A 17,725-nucleotide genomic window follows, 5' to 3' on the forward strand; every position below is an offset into this window, starting at 1 on the left:
GAGAGAGAGATGTGGAGACAGTGACTCTAGACCATTCCCATGAGACCCCCCAGGCCACCCCCTTAGGGGAAGGTGAGACGGTAGTCAGATGGGGTATCCATTGGGTGAGGTTGAAGGGCACCTAAGTCTTCTGCCCATGAGAGTTTGCCTTACTTTCCAAGGTCACTGAGGAAGGGGGAATATCATGGTGAGACGGGGTCTGTGGTCCACTGGGAGCGGAGTGTGAAAAGCAGAAAATCCGGCCAGGGCTGGCTAGAGACATCATCTCGGGGTCACGGCCTTGGAGGCCTTCTGACTTGTTAGCCCTCCCTGGGCTGTCTGGGAAGTCATCCTCACCCTCCTTCCCCACCCCGCCCCGCCCCGCCCCGCCCCACCCCTCCCTGCCCCAGACACCAGGTCCTGACCTCTACAGGGAGCAGCGGTTTGCAGAGCTGGTCAGCCAGACTTGCTAAGCAGGGCCTCCCCCGTGCTGCAGGGCTCGCCGCAGTGAGCAGTCCGTAGTGCCTTCCCCTGGGCACCAGGCCGACACTCTCCAGCACTGCCCCGTCCCCTGCCCCTGTGCACCAAGCCCACCCTCCCCAGCAGAGTCCCTGTCCCCTTCCCCCTAGACCCTCCTAGCAGAGTCCCTGTCCCTGTACTGAGGCCAGAGCCAGAGCAAAAGCAGAGCTAGTGATCAGTGTGTCCCTATGTGACACCCCCCCATTGTCCAGCCAGCTCTGACCACAGGCCACTTGTTCTGACCACCTCAGGCCTTGAGACCTTCTGGGGCTGAAGCCACAGCCAGAGGGACTATGGTGTCACTTTCCTCTTGCCTAGGGTGAAGGGGTGGACATGACCATTGTAGCGAGGAGACAGGGCCCACGGTGGCCTTCGGGCCTGCCTGCCCCCTCCCTGAGACGCAAAAAGCAAAGACCTACTTGCAAGCCGTAGGCTGGCCACCACCCAAGGGAGGGTCCCTGCCCCATGGGTCTTCCCTGCCTCTGCCACTTGTGACCGCGTCTCCCGCTAAGGAAAGCTTTCCCCTGCGTTCCTCCATTTTCAAATTCTCCCTTTTATAGCTCCCAGATAAGTTTGGTGAGGTTTTTTATGATTGTGGGTTCAGAGAGGGCTCCGCTCTTTTCCTCAGGAGACTTTCGACTTGGTGGCCTCCTCCTGGGGTCCTCCTGGCCTCCCTAGATGACCTCCCGGGGTGCCTCACCCAGTGGTGGATCCTACCTGCACCTGTTCCCCCTGCGCTCCAGGAAGCCCCTAGTCAGGGACGCTAATCACTCGCACCTGCAGGGGCTTCCTTCCGGGGGAGAGAGGCCACTGAGGAGGGAGGGGGTCTTTCTAGGCCCCCTGTCCCCCGAAAGGCTGGCATATGAGGACAGTAGGCTCTCAGAGTGGGGGGAGCAGGGACCCAGAGTTGCCAAGCCACCCAGCCGGGCGTCAGGCGTTGTTTCCTGGCTGCCAAGAACAAGGGGTCGTGTTTTGTTTTGCTGCTTTTTTGTAAGAACCGCTTCATGTCGAGGGGAAACGCGCGCAGAGGCTGATGGTCCTCCGCGATGGCCGACCTCCACCCAGGACTTCCTAGAATCCATTTCACGGAGCATTTTCAGTGCAAGCAGGAGTGAGCGGGAGGTCAGTCTCGGGACCAGTGAAGGCGACGGGTGGGAACGGGAACGTGGCTGGATCAGGAGTGCGTCTTGACGTGAGTGAGACTCCTGTCCTTGACCTCACAGACCTGAAGTTCATTCCCTGAGCTCGTGAGCTAGTGCAGGGGCAGGCCCTGGAGGTGTGAGTGGGGTTGTAGCCTCTCTGAGGAGTGTGGACAGGTCGGGTCGGCATGCTGGGCCACGCACAGTCAGACAGGCCACCTGGTAATCATTCCTCCTAGAAACCTAGAAACGTGGAAATTAGCACAGAGACCCTTCCTCGACCTTCCGCTCCCATAAACAGCACTGATTCACTCTCCAAAGAAACCTTGGCCTTCCCTGTTTGGGAACTTCAGGGTGTGGAACTCCAGTGGGCTCCTGGCTTTGTGGATGGAGCTGGATACAGAGTCAGGAGGCCCCCGTCCAAGGCATTGAGGTGGGGAGGCCTTCTTGGGTTCCATCAGTGACCAACTGAAATCAGGACAGACATTTTCCATGGCCCGGTACCCAAGTCCGGTTGCATTCCTGCTCTCTGCCCGGCCTTTGGAAAGCAGCCAGACCATGACCCCGTGCATCACTTGCCCCCTACAAGATCCAGGAGGGAGGGGGATGACCTGTGCACGTGTTTGCGTCCCCCAGGAACAGACCCATCCATGGGATGCTTGTGTGACTGGTCGTATTTTCAGCTTGTGGTGCGTCACTGTATCTGCCAGCTGCGGCTTCTGCAGCTCATCCTGTTGGGACTGGGGCCTCTGAAAGACACATCCCTTCCGGGCTCACAACCGCTCTCCACCTGGATTGCTCAGTGTGGTCCTAAGATGGTCAGGCTTTTCGGGGGAGCGGAAGGAGGTAGCCACAGGTCCTCACCCCTTGGGGTCAACCGCAGGGGCTCTCGGGAGCTTCCTCCGCATGCCCGACTATGGAATTGGCTGAATGTGGGTGCATGTCCATGTTCTCGCCCTTGGCTCCCCACTCCCCAAGCCATTTCCCCATCTGTAGATTGCAGGGGCCACAGTCCCTGCCAGGCACCCCATTCATGGTCCGCAAGTTGCTGCTGGTGATGTTCTAAACATATAATTTATTTATTTGACAGAGAGAAATCACAAGTAGGCAGAGAAGCAGGCAGGGGAGGGGGGGAATGCAGGCTCCCTGCTGAGCAGAGATCCCGATATGGGGCTCCATCCCAGGACCCTGGGATTGTGACCTGAGCTGAAGGCAGAGGCTTTGACCCACTGAGGCACCCAGGCGCCCCTGCTGCTGCTGATGTTAATTTCAGGTCGGTTGTCACCAAAAATAAGGGAGCTGGAGCAGGGGGTGTGCAGGGCTCTGCCGCTTAGAAGCATTTCTTAGTGAGGGTCCCCATGGGATGCCTGGAAACCATTAAGCTAAGAGGGATAATGGGAACTCTGTCTCAGCCTTCCCTCCACAGCCCTGCTCGGCACTCTGGCCACAGTCAGTGGTTCTTGATACTTTCTTAAGGGTCCCCAACTGACCAGGGGAAAGCCCCTCTGCCTCCCCATGGGCGTCCAAACCACATTCTGGAGGGAGAAGGGGCTGGCCCAAGGTGGCAGAGGGAGAGAGCTCCGAGTGGAGGAGAGCAAGGAGCACGCGCAGGACCCCACCGTGGGGGAGACCCAGGGCTCCGTGGGCTTGGGGAGAAGCCCGCCCCTGCTCCCCAGGCGTCTGGAATGCTCACCACCTCAAAGGTGGTGACGGACAGAAGATAATTTAGCTCATCCTCCTGCCTCTGACGGAGGCTCCCCTCGATCATCCTGGGCTGTCCAGGAATGGCCCCAATTCAAAGCTTTTCATGAAAAACACTGATCATTTCAGTTCCCTTTCCGGTCTCGCTGTGGCTGACGGCCCATGGGAGATGAAGAGTAGCTGCCTGCCTTCTCGGAGAGCCGGGAATGTAGTAAATGCGTTACCAAGCCTGAGCCCGAGTCTGTGGATAGCAGCTGGTCAGGATGTGATTCACAGGCTGTACCAGTCCCGTGTTTAAAGAGCGCGACCACTAGGCCACCCTCTGTGTGATGGGCTTTAGAACACCTTCATGGCCCCTCCAAAACCTCAACCGCCCTCACTCCCCCATTTCCTCCCAGAGCCTCCAGCTGTAACATTTGTTCCTCAACACTTGAGTTTTTTCAATGTTATTTTTAATATTCTGAGACACACTTTGATCCCCTTCTCATTGAAGACCTGGGGTCTCGAGGGAAATGCTGGGTTTTTTTTTTTTTCTCAGTTTTTTGGCCACAGGGGAGTCTCAGTGTCAAGGGGAAACCCTGGCCGAAGCCACAGATGCCCGTCTCTTTAGCTCTTTCCGGATCTCTTTTCCGGATCTCAGGGTGGGCCAGCCCTGAGCAGCTGCAGGTGTGCTCGCCAGGAAGAGTCACCTGCAGGGAGGCAGGGAGAGCGAGGCCCCCTCTGCCCCCCCCCAGAGGAGAGTTCATCTGAGACATGGGCTGCATGGAGCCTCTCTTGGGGGAAGACAGGTCCAGGCTGTCTGGGGACATAAGGACCGAAGTGCTTTTACAGGCTGTGGCTAGAAATTCCTTTCAAATCCAGGTGCCCAAGGCAGCACCATGAGCCCTGCCTCAGTTTCCCTGGCTGTGAGATGCTCTGGCGGTGCCGGGGGCAGCCTCGAGGGTCCCGGCTGTGGAGGCTGGGCTGGCATTGTCACCTGCCCTGGCCTGGGCCCCGACCTTCACCCTGTCAGATGCAAAGAAGTGCAAGGACTTCGGGTTTCTGCGGACTCTGCCCCTTCAGGCCGTGGGATGGCCGGGCCTGCCTCCCGGGCATTTCTTCCATCTTCCTTGGCAGCACGGTTTGGTGGCCAAGGATGTGGTTGCGGAGCCGGGCTGCCTGGATTCGGACCCCAGCACGTAACCTGGACGCGTGGGGCCCCCTCTGCTTCAGCGCCCTCACCAGTGTGGTGGGGACCGCTGCGGGACCCGCGAGCACCAGGCTAACGCAGATTCCCTTCCCGAGTGCCTGTGTGGGGTCTGGAGCCTGGGGCCCGTGCTGGGACCGGCTGGCTTCCATGCGCTGCGGTCGGACACGCAGTGAAGGCTTGTCGGCTGGGTAAGAGGAGGGGCCGCCTGGGCTCGAACCCGGCTCCTTCTCCTTCCAGCGCCGTGACCCTGGGCAAGTTATTGGGGCTCTCTGTCCCTCAGTGTCATCTGTTTAGTGGGGACGATAATAGTGATGTGTCCCTGCGATTGTTAAGTCCCTCCTAACGAACCACTCTTCAATGAGTTTGCGTCTTCAGGGGGCTCACAGGGGGCCTGGCCCAGAGCAGGTTCTCTCCGTGTTTGCCATTAACAGTTGATTGAAAATGTGAGGTTGCCTCGTTGCTGATTGTATAGTGACACATCATAGTACCGCTAGGGTGGCTGTCGCTGTTCGTGTTGTTCCTTCTAGAGCCTTCTAGAGCCATCCAGAGCCATGCTAACCTGTTCTCGCTCTCTCCTCCATCCCCCCAGCCGAGCCCCTGCCACTCATGGATCTGTGCCGCCGCTCGGTGCGCCTGGCCCTGGGGAAGGAGCGTCTGGCTGACATCCACACGCTACCACTGCCGGCCTCCCTCAAGGCCTACCTCCTCTACCAGTGATGCTCCACCCCTGCACCGCCAGCACGCCAGCCACCTGGTGCCACCATGCCGGCCTGCCGCCGTGCCCCGCACCTCGGACCGGCCCCCGGCCCCCTGTCCATCCGCCCCCGCTGCCCCTGCCGGCTACCGACAGCTCGACGCAGGCTCCTCCATTCCCCGTCCCGACCTTGGCAGAAGCCCCCTGCACTCCGTTTCCACAGTCCCTCTGCGGAAATCTGTGGACAACAGACTCCTAGGAAGCCCTCCACGGAGCTCCAGCCCACCCTCGGGGTGTCACGAGGATCTCCATGCCCCCTGCCCTGACCTGGCAGGGCCCAGGAGGAGGCACCCCGGCCTTCTCCAAGAGCAGATCCCAGGGCCACTAAGAGGTGCTCGGATGAGGGCTGGTGCTGAGGCCAGCGGGGCCATGCCGCAGCAGACCACACTCAGGACGTCAGAGACTCTTCACGGACACTGAGGCAGAAGCCAAAATGGGACCTTCCACAGGCACACAAGCACCCAGCATCAGCCCCGGCTGTCAGCCCCCTGGTACCCTGTATTTATTCTTTTAACAATAACAAAAGCCATTTATTTATTCCATTTAGAAAGGAAACCTGTTTCGTTCCCCTCTCTCCGGAGTGTTCTATAGCTTCCCTTCTACCCGCCCCTCCCCGGGATGTGTGCGTCTCCCCTGTCCCTCTTGTTGGGCTGTGGCTGTGGTGTGTCCTTACAGGGGTACAACAGTGTCTCCCTGTGGGTCCCCCGACCCACAGTTCCCAAGGGGCTCTGCTTGGGGTTCCTGAGCCCATGCAATATGAGGGTCTTGGGGGACCCGTCGACAAGGGCTGTGGCGCGCCCCTTGTCTCCAGCCAGGAGACATCCATCTTTGCACGTGATTTCCCTTCTTTAGTCTTCTGTCGGGGGTTTGCTTTTGCTTTCCCAGCGGAGACCTCCCATGCACATCCTCAGAAACTCTGGCCTCCCAGAGCCGGAGCTAAGCAGGGAGGATGAGCAGGTCTCCAGCCCCAGGGAAGCCAGGGGCGCGGCGGGGCGGGGAGCCCAGAGTAAGGTGGAGGCCCCTCGGAAGCCAGTGCAGGCCTCCGCCTAGTGTCCCCGTCCGGGCTCTGTGCCCAGGGGGAGCAGCCTCAGCTCATCGCGACCCCCCAGAGCCATACGAGGAGCAGGGCAGGGTGGGGCGGGGCAACAAGCGGAGCAGGAGGACTCCTGGTTCCCTGCCGCAGCCCCCCGCCAAGTAGCAGACCCCAACCCTGCAGCCGCGCTTACCGCTTCTTTAATCTCCAAGTCAGCTCGCTTCGAATCTGACTTCTGCTCATTTCTGTACAGGTACAATAGATGACTTTATTTGTCTAAATGTTTAATATATATACATATATATTTGTCTGTAAGAATTATGTTTTAAACAGCTGCTGTAGGGTACCTTTCAAAAAGAAAAAGTCTTCCAGTGGAGTATATTTTTTAAAGCACAAAATTGGTGCCAAGTCTGGGTGAGGAATGTAAATTAACCCCCTTTTTATTTTGAATTTTTTTTTCCAAGTCGGGGGAGAAACCTTACCTGTAAGACTTTTAAAGACTTTTCCTCACTTCTGTTTCAGGGTGGGTCATGTTCTCATGAATGTTGCACACAAGAGAGTTTTACTTCCTTGGGAGCCTTGACCCAGTGTCCTCCCGCCGGCGCTGGATGAATCGTGGGCTGTTGGTCCTTTCTCTGCCCCTCTGTCCCCCGGCTTCCCAGACCTCAGCCCCACCCTTCTCTCCTCTCCGCCCAGAACCTTGTGACCTGTACAGTTTTGAAACTCCCGTTCCATTTTATGATGATTAATAATAGTAACCTAATAAAGGAAAGTTTATTAAAATACCAAACCACTTTGAGTCCCTCTTTGTGCCTTGGGGGGAAGGGAAAGGGGTGTGGCCAAGCCCTCCCTGGGTCCAGTTTTCAATAGATAATGAGGTGATCCCTGGGGACCCCATGGCCGAGGATGGGAGGCCAGCCAGAGCCCCCATGAGGAGGAGAATCCTAGAGAGGTGATCCTAAAATGTCTCCATCCCTTTTCAGAAGTTCGTGAGCCTGCAGCCCAGACTGAGCCTTTCTGAGGGATTCTGCCCATCGGTGAGACCTCAGTGTCCTACAGCTTGAGTTGACAGTGGGCTTTTTAGGGGCAGAGTAGAAGCCCCAGGGGGCATTCTCTAAGTCCAAGCTCTGCACATGCAGTAGAAGGAGCTGGTCCTTTACTCACTTCTGTGTCCCCAGTGCCAAGCGCACAGTGACGCTGACAAGCTTTCTCAGGGAACCTATTCTCCCCGCTGCTGTGGGCAGGATCCCCCCAACCCCATGACCTAGCAGAGGAGACGGGAAAGTCCGGCTTCTTCAGCGGACTGGTGAGCGATACGTGAATAGTCAAGACATTTACTAGATACGATCGCATGTCATGACTAGTCTGCAAAGAATTGGCAAGAATGCAGTTCAGCTCCCTGTGGACCCATCAGGATCTCCTGGTGCTGTGAAAAGCGGCGTGGTCTGGGGGCCTGGGAGCCCTTGGACCAAAGTCCCCTGTCCTTTTCTCTGCCCGCCTCCTAGCCAGCTTTCCTCAGACCACCTGCCCTGGCATGCCCCTGGGAGGTATTGGCTAAAATGCACGTTTTCTCAGAGCTCTGCCCGACCTGAACCGAATCAGCGTTTCTGGGGCCAGGCCAGGGATCTGCAGTTTTCTCAAACTCCCCAAGTGACCTTGCCTAAGAGTTTGGAGACCACTGATTGTGACTGTGTCAGCTCTTTTTCCGGACAAGTTGCTGAGGGAAGGGAAATTCTTTCAGTGTGTTGGTGGGTTGGCCCAGCGACGAGCAACAGGGACTCCTGAGTCAGACCTGGGTTCAGATGTTGGCTCTGACCCCTCCCTCGCTGTGGGCTCTTGGATGAGCCTCCGTCGAATGGCAGTCCTCACGGTGCTCATCTCGTAGGAGGGTAGCAAGGGTGAAATGAGGCTTTCAAACAGGGCCTGGCATACCAGCAAATGTGCAAACAGATGCTTTTAAAGCTCATGCACTTCTGTTCTGGAAAATGGTCCAAACATCCCTAAACCAACTTTCCGATAAATGTTCCTTCTTCTTGGGTAAAGTCTCCAAAGATCAAGGTGGGTACAGGGGAAAAGGGAGCCCTAGATGCCTTCCCCAGATGCGTTTGGAGGAAAGGGGTGGCCTGGAATTATTTTTCGGTTGGAGTTCATGTCTGGGTTGCAGTTGGCACTCTGTTGGCTTTGAAGGAGGTGCCAGGGGGAGGAAGGGGGTCCGGCAGGGTGGGGTTTGGGGGGGGGGGTTGGAAACCCCGGGAAAATAAGGCCCTTTGTACTGCCCGGAGACTTCTCGGGGAGCAGGGTTTCGAGTTGGAGGGAGCAGCCTTCATAAAACCACTCTGCAGACCAGCCCATGTGGTTGTGATTAATACCCTGCCTTCGAGCAGGTAGCCGGCCTGGGGCTTGGCCAGAGATGCGAAGAGGCCTTCCTCCCTCTCCTGCCCAGGCTTCCCTCCCGCCCTTCCTCCCGCGCCTCCTCGGCGGCGAGATGAGGAATGTGGACTCTACTGAACCATAAAGTATGCTGGGGGAGCTGGGGAGGGGGCTGAAGACAGAGCAATTAGTTCATGCTCCAGTCCAGACACCCAAACATGGTTGGAGTCCAGCTGCAAGGAATATTTGAAATAAATGAGCTGCCCGGGGCCAGGAGTTTGCTGTGTTTTCTGTACGGGGCCATGGCAACCGGGGAGGAAATCATGAGCTAGGGATTGGGCTCTAGAATCAACAAATGATGTCCCGGCCGAGCAAGCCCAGAGGAAGCCGCTCATGGCTCTCCGAGGGCTTCTTAGGGCTCAGCTGCCGGCGGAGAGGCCGGCCTTTCGGTCCTCCGGCATACTCCGTGCTGTCCTGCCCCAGCCTCGAACCTTCGTGTCCTCTGTGGGGCTCTGACCTTCTCTTTTTTTCCCTTTTCTGCCTTTCTTCTTCTTCTTCTTCCTTCTTCCTTCTTCCTTCTTCCTTCTTTCTTCTTCTTCTAGAAAACCAAAAGCTAACACTTCTTTGGAACCTTTCTTCCTGGGCCAGAGCACAGCTGCCGCTGCCGGTCTGATAATGGTTTTGCTGAGCGGAGGGAATGTTCCCGGGGGAAAAGCCCAGGCTGAGGGCAGCTGGCTGGATGGAAGGTGGCATGACTTACCCTGGCTCTGTCTTCCCCAACCCAACCCAGCGGCCGCCCCTTCAGGGTCTCCCTCATAGGCAGGAAGGGCAAAGGTCTCCTTTATCCCTCCCTTGACTCTTCTGAGGATGGGTCTTACAGGTGTCCCCGAGATTGTGTCTTCTAGAAACACGCAGTGAGCAGGACCTGGCCTGGGGGCCCTTGGCTGGAGTTCACAGGTACCTCCTGCGTTGGAATCATGAGGGCACCTTGGGAACAAAGCAAAATTCCAGAAACTTTGATGCAGTAAATGGAGCCCAGGCATCTGTGTTGTGCAACCCTGGAGCTGAGTCAGATGTGTTTGTTGCCCCGGGGTGGATGCGGGGCTGGACCCCTGCAGCCCCGCTGGCCTTTCCTATTCCCCTCAGAGGCTCACAGGGGCCGTGACTCAGAGAAGCCTGGAGATTCCGTGAAAATCAGCTCTCCCTGTCCTGTGTTTCAGTGCATGTGCTGAGGTGTTGCAGAGCTGGGCCCACACCGCCAGCCTCTTCCCGGGCAAGGAAGCACTTGTCTCAGAAGAGTGAGCTGTACAGTCTGAGAAAAATACCAGACTGAGGGCACCTGGGTGGCTAGGTTGGTAAAGTGTCTGCTTTTGGCTCAGGTCACGATCCTGGAGTCCCGGGATCCAGCCCCTCGTCAGGCTGCCTGTTCAGTGGGGAGTCTGCTTCTCCCTCTCCCTCTGCCCCCCCCACCGACTGCTTGTGCTCACTCTCTCTCTCAAATTAAAAAAGAAAATTAAAAAAAATATATACCCAAGTGGAGGCAGGAAACTTCAGCCTTGGGCTCGTCCCCCGTGCCTCAGTTTCCCCAAGGAAATTAGCCCTGGAAAGCTGAACCAGCAGCTCGTAGCCTGCATGGAGGTCTTGGAACCACAGCATAAGTGCCATCCAGAGGGGCTGTGCCCTGGGAGGTGCCCTGAGTCTGCCCCATGACCTCAGCACCACCCAGGACCACGTCTCTCCCTGCTCGTGTCTCCCCTCTTTAAGTCATGAAGAGCAGAGGAGCCATTTCTTCCTTCCACCTGTACCCCTGGGCCCCCCCTTTTGAGAGATTTTTCAACCAAAGCACTTTGGGAAGCTCCTTCCCATTGATTCTGTTGAACAAAGCCCCCGTCGGGGTAGCGATGACCCCAGGTAGAAGAAGCCTCAGCCGAAAAACAAAGGACTTGACCCTCGAGCTGGCCTGTGTGTCGAGTCTGTGAGACCCCAGAGAGGGCCCGGGCTCTGGGGCCAGGACAGCCTGGGGTTCCCACCCAGCTCCCCAGCCCACCCAGGACAGTCCCCTCCAACAAGGATCTCAGGAGGCTTGCCATGCCCGTCTGGGACATGGTGGCCGCACTTGCTTCCCCAGGCCCTCTGAGACACTGGAAGCCTACAGTGAGACGCATCGAGGTCCTGGGTGCAAGGACCTCCCACCTCACCCTTTTCCAACCGGCTTTTTAAAAAAACTGTGGTGAAACTCATAGGACATCACATTCACCACTTTCAAGAGTGCGCTTCAGTGCCATTAGCCCATTCCGGATGACGGGCACCCCCCCATCTGCTTCCAGAACATTTTGATCCCCACAGGGGAGTCCCTCCCCCTCACCTCTCCCCAGCCTCCAGCAACCGCCCAGCCACACTTGGACTCTAGCTGTCCTTGTGCCGTTCCGATCAGCGCATCACACACCACGAGACCCTGTATGTCCCACTTCTCTCACCTCCAACTGGCTTGCCAAGGGGGTGTTCCCCGACGCCCGCCCCCCGCTTTGGCTTCCCTTTGTCTTGCTTCCCTCTTTGGTAAAACAGAGAGAAAATGTCCTCCCTGGAGGTTCCCACGAGGATTCCAGGAACCCGTGTCCGGAAAGAACCTAGAACACAGCCTGGCCCACAGTAAGCGGTCAGTAGCAACGGCAGCTAGCAGGAAGCCTCGCGCACCACATGCGGCTCCCCCAGGCCCTCGTGTGCTCAGAGGTCGGCCGACAAGCCTTTCCTAGGAAGGCATCTTGCAAAGACATTGCCTGGGCCCCAGAGCCCCTGTCCTGCTGCATGGAAACGAGGTCAGTTTTCTAAAAATCAGCCTCATAATCAGGGAGACAAAGAGCTAGGTGGCCCTGCTGCGTATCTCTGACCCCGGTTTCCATGTGGCATTGGGTTCCTGTGGCTGCTAAAATAAAGCACCACGCACTGGGTGGCTTAAAACAATACGCATTTATTTTCTTATGCTACTGGGGTCCAGACATCCAAAATCAAGGTGTGGACAGAGCCGTGCTCCCTCCCTCTGGAGGCTTCAGGGGAGAATCCTTCCTGCCTCTTCCAGCTTCTCGTGGTCCCGAGGCAGTCCTTGGCTTGCTGTCCTGTCACTCCAGCCTCTGCCTCTGTGGTCACATGGTCTTCTCTTCTGTGTCTCTGTGTCTGTCCCATAAGGACACCCGTCACTAGGTTTAGGGCCCATGCAGGATGAGATCATCTGGGGATCCTTAACTCAATGGCACCTGTGAAGACCCTTTTATCAAATAAGGTCATATTCACTAGTTCTGGGGTTAGAACATAGCCTATATCTTTCTGAGGGCCATCGTCCGACCCTCTACAGGTATCTTTAGAACAAAGCTCATAGAGGCGCCCGCCAGCTCAGCCGGTGGGGCACGTGACTCTTGATCTAGGGACTGTGTGTTCGAGCCCCACACGGGGTGTAGAGATTACATAAAAAATAAAAGTCTTAAAAAAAATAAAGTTCATAGGTGTACCCCCTCTTAGATTGAACATGAAGATATACAAAATGATGAGCGTGGAGAACTTACCCCGGGGCTAGGCGCTGTAAGGGTTAACGTCATTGGCTGCACCTGCATCTCCCTTTTGCCCCTGCCCCTCATGGCCAGTGCCACCAGAGCAGACCTGCTCTAAGACTGGTGGCTGTGCTTCCCTGGGCTGGGCAACCAGTCTGCGTGTGGGAGTCATGGGGCCCGGCTCGGGCCTGGATGTGAGGAGCCCTGCAGCTCCCCCTGGGTCTCCCTCTGGCCAGCCACAGCAAGGGGTCCGGGGTCTAGGAAGACGCCAGCCCTGCTCAGGGGTCATCAGGAACAGAGGCTGCATACTGGGGGCAGGAAGGCTTCTCGGTGGCCATGCACCCCCCCATCTCTCCTTGGGACTGAGGGTGCTAGCTCACATTCAGTAGCCTCTGCGGCCCGGGCCAGCTCCGAACTGATCGTACAAGGAAATGGAATGTGAGCCCCAGGCTATTTAAAGAGGGCCTGGAGGCATGGCTGGGGCCTGGCCAAGCAGGGTGCTTCAGGTCAGGGCGGGCTCCTCTGTGCACATGGTTTGATTTACTGGAGGGCCGCGAGCAACTCCGGCCTCAGACACAGAACTATTTGAAGCAGCTGCCAGATGTTGTGTCTGAGTTGGGTTTTTACAACTTGCTTACTGGTTAGCAGCCTGCCTCCCGCCGGGGTTCAGCCTGCCCCAGCGGGTTCAGGGCCCTGGCCGCAGCCCACAGGCCCTTGCAGAGCGGTGCTGCCCCTCCCTCCCACGCAGCCCGAGCCTGATCTCCTCTGAGCGGAGCCAGGGTAGGAGCCCAATTTCCCAAGCATCCGGCCTTCCTGGGGTGGCAGAGTGGCCCCGACTTCGGGGTGTCTTGCCAGCACCCTGAGCTGGTGGAATGTTCTGCCTGATGTTTACTGCTGGGCCCTACGGGAGAGTCAGGGTCTAAAACAGAACTCACAACCTCGAGAACAGCTTTGCAATGAGGCATCCCTGGAGCAGGCCCTCCAAGCCAGGGCTGTCCCCCAAGCCCTGGGTGTGGCCTGGGAGGCCCGGACACGGACCTCTCCCTCTCTCTCCTGATCGTCCCTCCTGCTCCCACCCACTGATTTCACTGTGGCCACTTGAGGCCAGCCCCTTCCCATGGTGCGTAGAAGAACACGGGGGACCAGAGCTGGGACCAGAGTTCATCCAGGGGGTTCTGGAACATTCTCAAGCCTCTGGAAATTCGAATGAACCAGGGAAGTTCGGAGAGGCACCAGTAGGACCCAGCTTTGGATCCAGGCCACTGTGTCAGGTCAGAGACCAGGCCTGCCAGTCAGGATGGGATGTGCCCAACGTGACACGGTTGGGGTTCACTGGGCTCAGGGCGGCTGGGGGTGGGGGTGGGGGTGTTTCTCAGCTCCTCCCCCCCATGGAGGAGGCCTCCCACAGGAGGCCCATGATTCAAGTGCTCACTTCCTGAGGCCACTTGGAATGACTTCTCAGAAGTTTGCTCTGGAGGGAGCGGGTGACAAGGGAAGGGGCGGGGCAGGTGAGAAGCCGGGAGGGCTGGGGGTTGTGTCATCAATCTCGCTGCACGGGAAAGCAAGCTTGTGTCCGTCCAGGAACCCGAACGCGGCCAAAGTGGACAGAGTGTTCAGTCCCCTCCTGAAAGCGCCAGAAATGTTTTGTCCACTGGGCAGGAAAACATCCTCTATGAGCACGCTGGGGTTTGGCTCTCCCACTAAGGAGACGTCCCGAGGGCTGCGCTGGGAGGAGCCGGGCCTGGTGGCTGTGGGGCAGAAGGAACAGCATGTGGGTCCCCGGACCCTGCTCCTCTGGGGCCCCAGGGGACACCTCCAGCCCACCTTTCCCGGTGGACCTAAGGAGCCCAACTCCTCCCTGCCACCCTCCCCCGCCACCCAGCCCCTACACCCGCTCTCACTTCTGAGTCCTCCCAAGAACTGGGAAGAGAGAAGGTCACAAGCAGGGCGCCCTCACCGGAGAACCGGAAAGGCTGGTGGAATCCCGGCTGGCGGGACGCGGGGTGCATCTGCAAAGGGCCCCGTAGACCCAGGCGAGGGGACAGGAGGGCTGGGGTACGAGTCACCGATCCTGTGACTCTGGACGTCACCTTTGGGAGCCTCGATTTCCTTTCTGTGAGCTGGGACTAATGATACCTTCCATCCAGGCCCCTGGGGTTGCAAAGGCTGAGTGAGGACTGGGTGGGGGCAGCCTTACTGCCCACAGAGCGAGCGGGCAAAGCCCACACATGCCCGAGGTCTTCTAACTTCTGCCTGTGAGGAAGTGGGAGAGAGAAGCATCTTGGGTATGCTTGCCCCTCCGAGGGACACCCCTCCCTCTGGTCCTATGGCTTCTCCCCAGGCATCCTGCAGCTGACCCTGGAAGCTGATGCCCCCCCCCCCTTTCTGGGGATCGCCCACCCCCAGTTTCCTGGAAAGATAAGCTGGGGATGAGCTGCCGACCAGCCCAGACTCACCGCCAGAGGACAGGCTTTCCAGGGCATCCCGGCCGCCTATGAGGGAGACTAGCCACCTTTTCCTCCAGGAAGCCCTGGGGAAATGAAGAGAAGATGGGCCACCACCTCTGTTGTCCCATTTGGCAAAGGTGTCTTGACCCACCCCAACGCCCCATCTGTGCCAGACACATGGAGACGCCAGGGATTCAGACTCAGAAAACAGGCTTCTGGGGTGCCTGGGTGGCTCAGTCAGTGAGTGACCCACTCTTGATGTGGGTTCAGGTCATGATCTCGGGGTGGTAAGATCAAGTCCCACGTCAGGCTCCCTGCCTGCTTCTCCCTCTGCCTTCCGCACCCCTGCTTGAACTCTCTCTCTCTCTCTCAAATAAATAAACAAAATCTTAAAAAAAAAATAAACGAATAAATAAATCTTTTTTTAAAAGGGGGTGGGGAGAAAAGCAGGCTTCTGAGCAAGGAGCTCCTTGGATGGGCAAAGCGGACCCCTGGGGAGAGTGGACGTCATCAGCGCCTGGAGGGCGCACGCACGCAGCACCGGGCGGGACGGACAAGCGAGGAGACCGGATGCCGCCTCCCGCAGAAGCACAGAGTCAGTCGCTCTTTAACTGAGGCAGGGACAGCAGCAGGTCCGGGAGAGTCCCCAGTATGGAGCCCCCATGCCGTGAGCCTGTGTTTCCGTGCCCGTCTCCCCCGTGCCTGTCCGGAGACCTCTAGAAGACAAGACCCGAGTCACCGCCGAGCATGTGGAAGCGCTCAGGGCGAATGTGCACACGGGTCCCCTCTGTCAGTCACCCAGGGCTGGGGTCCCTGTGCAGGCAGATAACTGGGGGGGGGGGGGGCAGCACTGGCCTCTGGGCTGAAGCCAGAAGCCTCAGGAGAGGGGCTCTGGAGGCTTGGTGGCCCTGGGGATGGTGACATGTCCACAGAGTCCCACCTGTCCCAGAGCGCCTGTCCTGAGCAAGACAGCTTCTCCTTCATCGCTGCCCGCCCGCGGCTCCTCAGAGAGACTCTGGAGACCCAGCAGCCTCCCCGCGGGCATCTCTTCGAGGGCCCTCAGCGGAGCCTGCTGGCTCCCCCGGGGCCGCACCAATCTCGTTTTCTCTGAAAACAGCCCAGTGTCCAAGACCAACGCCGACAGTTGACCCAGCCGGTTACCTTTGTTTGCCTGGCCCAGTGTCGGGTCCTCGCTTATTTTTATGAGCTGTTTAATCTGCACACTCTTCTGTTCTCAATAAACGGGGCCGCGCATTCCAGGATGGCCTCGAACGATAACACCAGCTGTCTAGACGGAGGCCAGCCCACTGACGTGCTCATAAATAAAAATAGATCTGCGCTCCACTCTCTCATCGGTGCCCAGGGAGGGGCCGCAGCCTCCCCGAGGGCCGGCGGGGACAGAGCTGGCCCAGCTCCCTGCCCCTAGTCCCCAGCCCCATTCCCAGGGGGGCCGGCGAGCCCATGCTGCCTGTGGGAGGGAGGAAGGTGGCCCGCTGAGTCCCCGGTAAGGCATCTGCCCTATCTCTGAGGCTTCCCTTTGTCTGTGGCTTGCAGCAGCTGCCGGGGCCGCGGACACTGAGGTGGCAGGGTGCGGGTGTGGACTCCAAAAGCAGTGCTCCACCCACCGGTCCCAAGGCCCCAGTCTAGGCTGGGAGAGGCTGCAGACCCAGGCCCAGAGTGACTTGTCCGCTCCTTTCTCTCCCCGTCACTTTGCCCCTTCCTTCATTCCTTCGCTTACTTGGCCTGTACTCATTCCTTGAGCCCTGCCCCAGGACTGCCTCCGAGGAGCCCAGTGAGGGTGGGGACTGGGTGCAGGAGCAGCGCGCAGGTGGAGGGAGCTCAAGGCATCCTCCGGACTCAGCAGGAGATGGCACAGCTGCACACACACGTGTGTGTGTGTGTGTGTGTGTGTGTACGCGCCAGCAGGATACAGGAGCCTCCCTGAGCGTGTCCAGGACAATGCGGGATTCACATAAAGGAGGCTTGCCACAGCTACACAGAAACACAGGCCTGCATGCCCACATTTACCCACATACCTCCTACAGGTCAGTTTATGTTGACAATAGTGTCTGTATAAGTTGAGGCCCCCTTGTGCAGTACATAACCTGAACACCTGTACAAGGCAGCCCTGTGCCACCATTCTTCCCTTTCCCCAGATCCAGCTGGACTGAGTCTCTGGAACAGAAAACCTGGCTCCTCCTTGGTCTGTCAAATCTTTATTTCACCCTCTAGTAGGGGCTGAAAAATCCCAGGGGGGTCAGTGGTCAAGCTGAAGAAGGAGACTTACAAAGAACCAAGAGGCTGACACTTCGAGATGGACCTCTCAGGAGAGGAAGAGTCAAAGAGAGGTGGTGGGGCAGGGATGGGCCCCCCTGGGGTCAGACAAATGACACAAGAAGGGACAGGTCACCCTTTCTCATCCTACACCCAGGGAGGGGGTGAGGGATCAAAGGTGTCCCTCACCAGGGACAGGAGCAGAGGGCAAGGACAAGGGGAGAGGGCTCCCCCCCCACACCACCCCCGCCCAGGGGTTCCAGAGAGAGACAGCAAGGACCAGGATGACTGAGGCCGTACGCCCTGAATCTCGCTCCCCTCGGCCCCAACCCAACACAAAGGAGGAAGGGGGACAGAGCAGCGGCGAGAGTGACGGGGACACCAGAGAATCAGAACACCCAGGTCTCCGCTTGTTCAAACTGAAAGTGAAGGAAGCTCTGTGAGCCAAGGAGAGAACGGTGTGACTGAGCCCAGCTGGGGACCAAGGGACTGGAGTGAAGTCAAACCACACTGGGCTGTTCGATCAACAGGCCACCAAGCCTCCAACCCAGTGACCGGCCCCGGGCGAGGCGCGCGCTCCACGCGGCTCAGCTCCAGCAGCGCTGCTGGGGGATTGTCTGTCCCCCCTTCAGAGGCGGAGAGGGAGGCACCCAGGGGACAGGATGGCCCCAAGTGTGACTCCGGCTAGGAGGAGGCAGGGCCTGGGTTCAGCTAGAGATGCTCTGATACCTCGTCCTCCACGGTCTGCGCTGGCCTGACCCCAAGTTGGTACCAGACC

The 17,725-nt window shown here is 58.2% G+C and overlaps 1 protein-coding gene across 3 annotated transcripts in view; it reads left to right on the plus strand.

Moving 5' to 3' along the window:
- Window positions 1-5,745, plus strand: part of SPSB1 (splA/ryanodine receptor domain and SOCS box containing 1) — a 64,721-nt gene extending 58,976 nt beyond the window's left edge. For all 3 annotated transcript variants that reach the window (XM_059374973.1, XM_059374972.1, XM_059374971.1), the window contains exon 3: window positions 5,117-5,745. In XM_059374973.1, the coding sequence (XP_059230956.1) occupies window positions 5,117-5,244 (128 nt within the window). In that variant the 3' untranslated portion in view covers window positions 5,245-5,745. The remainder of the gene's footprint in view (window positions 1-5,116) is intronic.
- Window positions 5,746-17,725: the final 11,980 nt, after the last annotated feature.

The sequence above is a fragment of the Mustela nigripes genome, chromosome 14 (assembly GCF_022355385.1).
Source record: "Mustela nigripes isolate SB6536 chromosome 14, MUSNIG.SB6536, whole genome shotgun sequence".
In the NCBI taxonomy this organism is placed as follows: Eukaryota; Metazoa; Chordata; class Mammalia; order Carnivora; family Mustelidae; genus Mustela; species Mustela nigripes.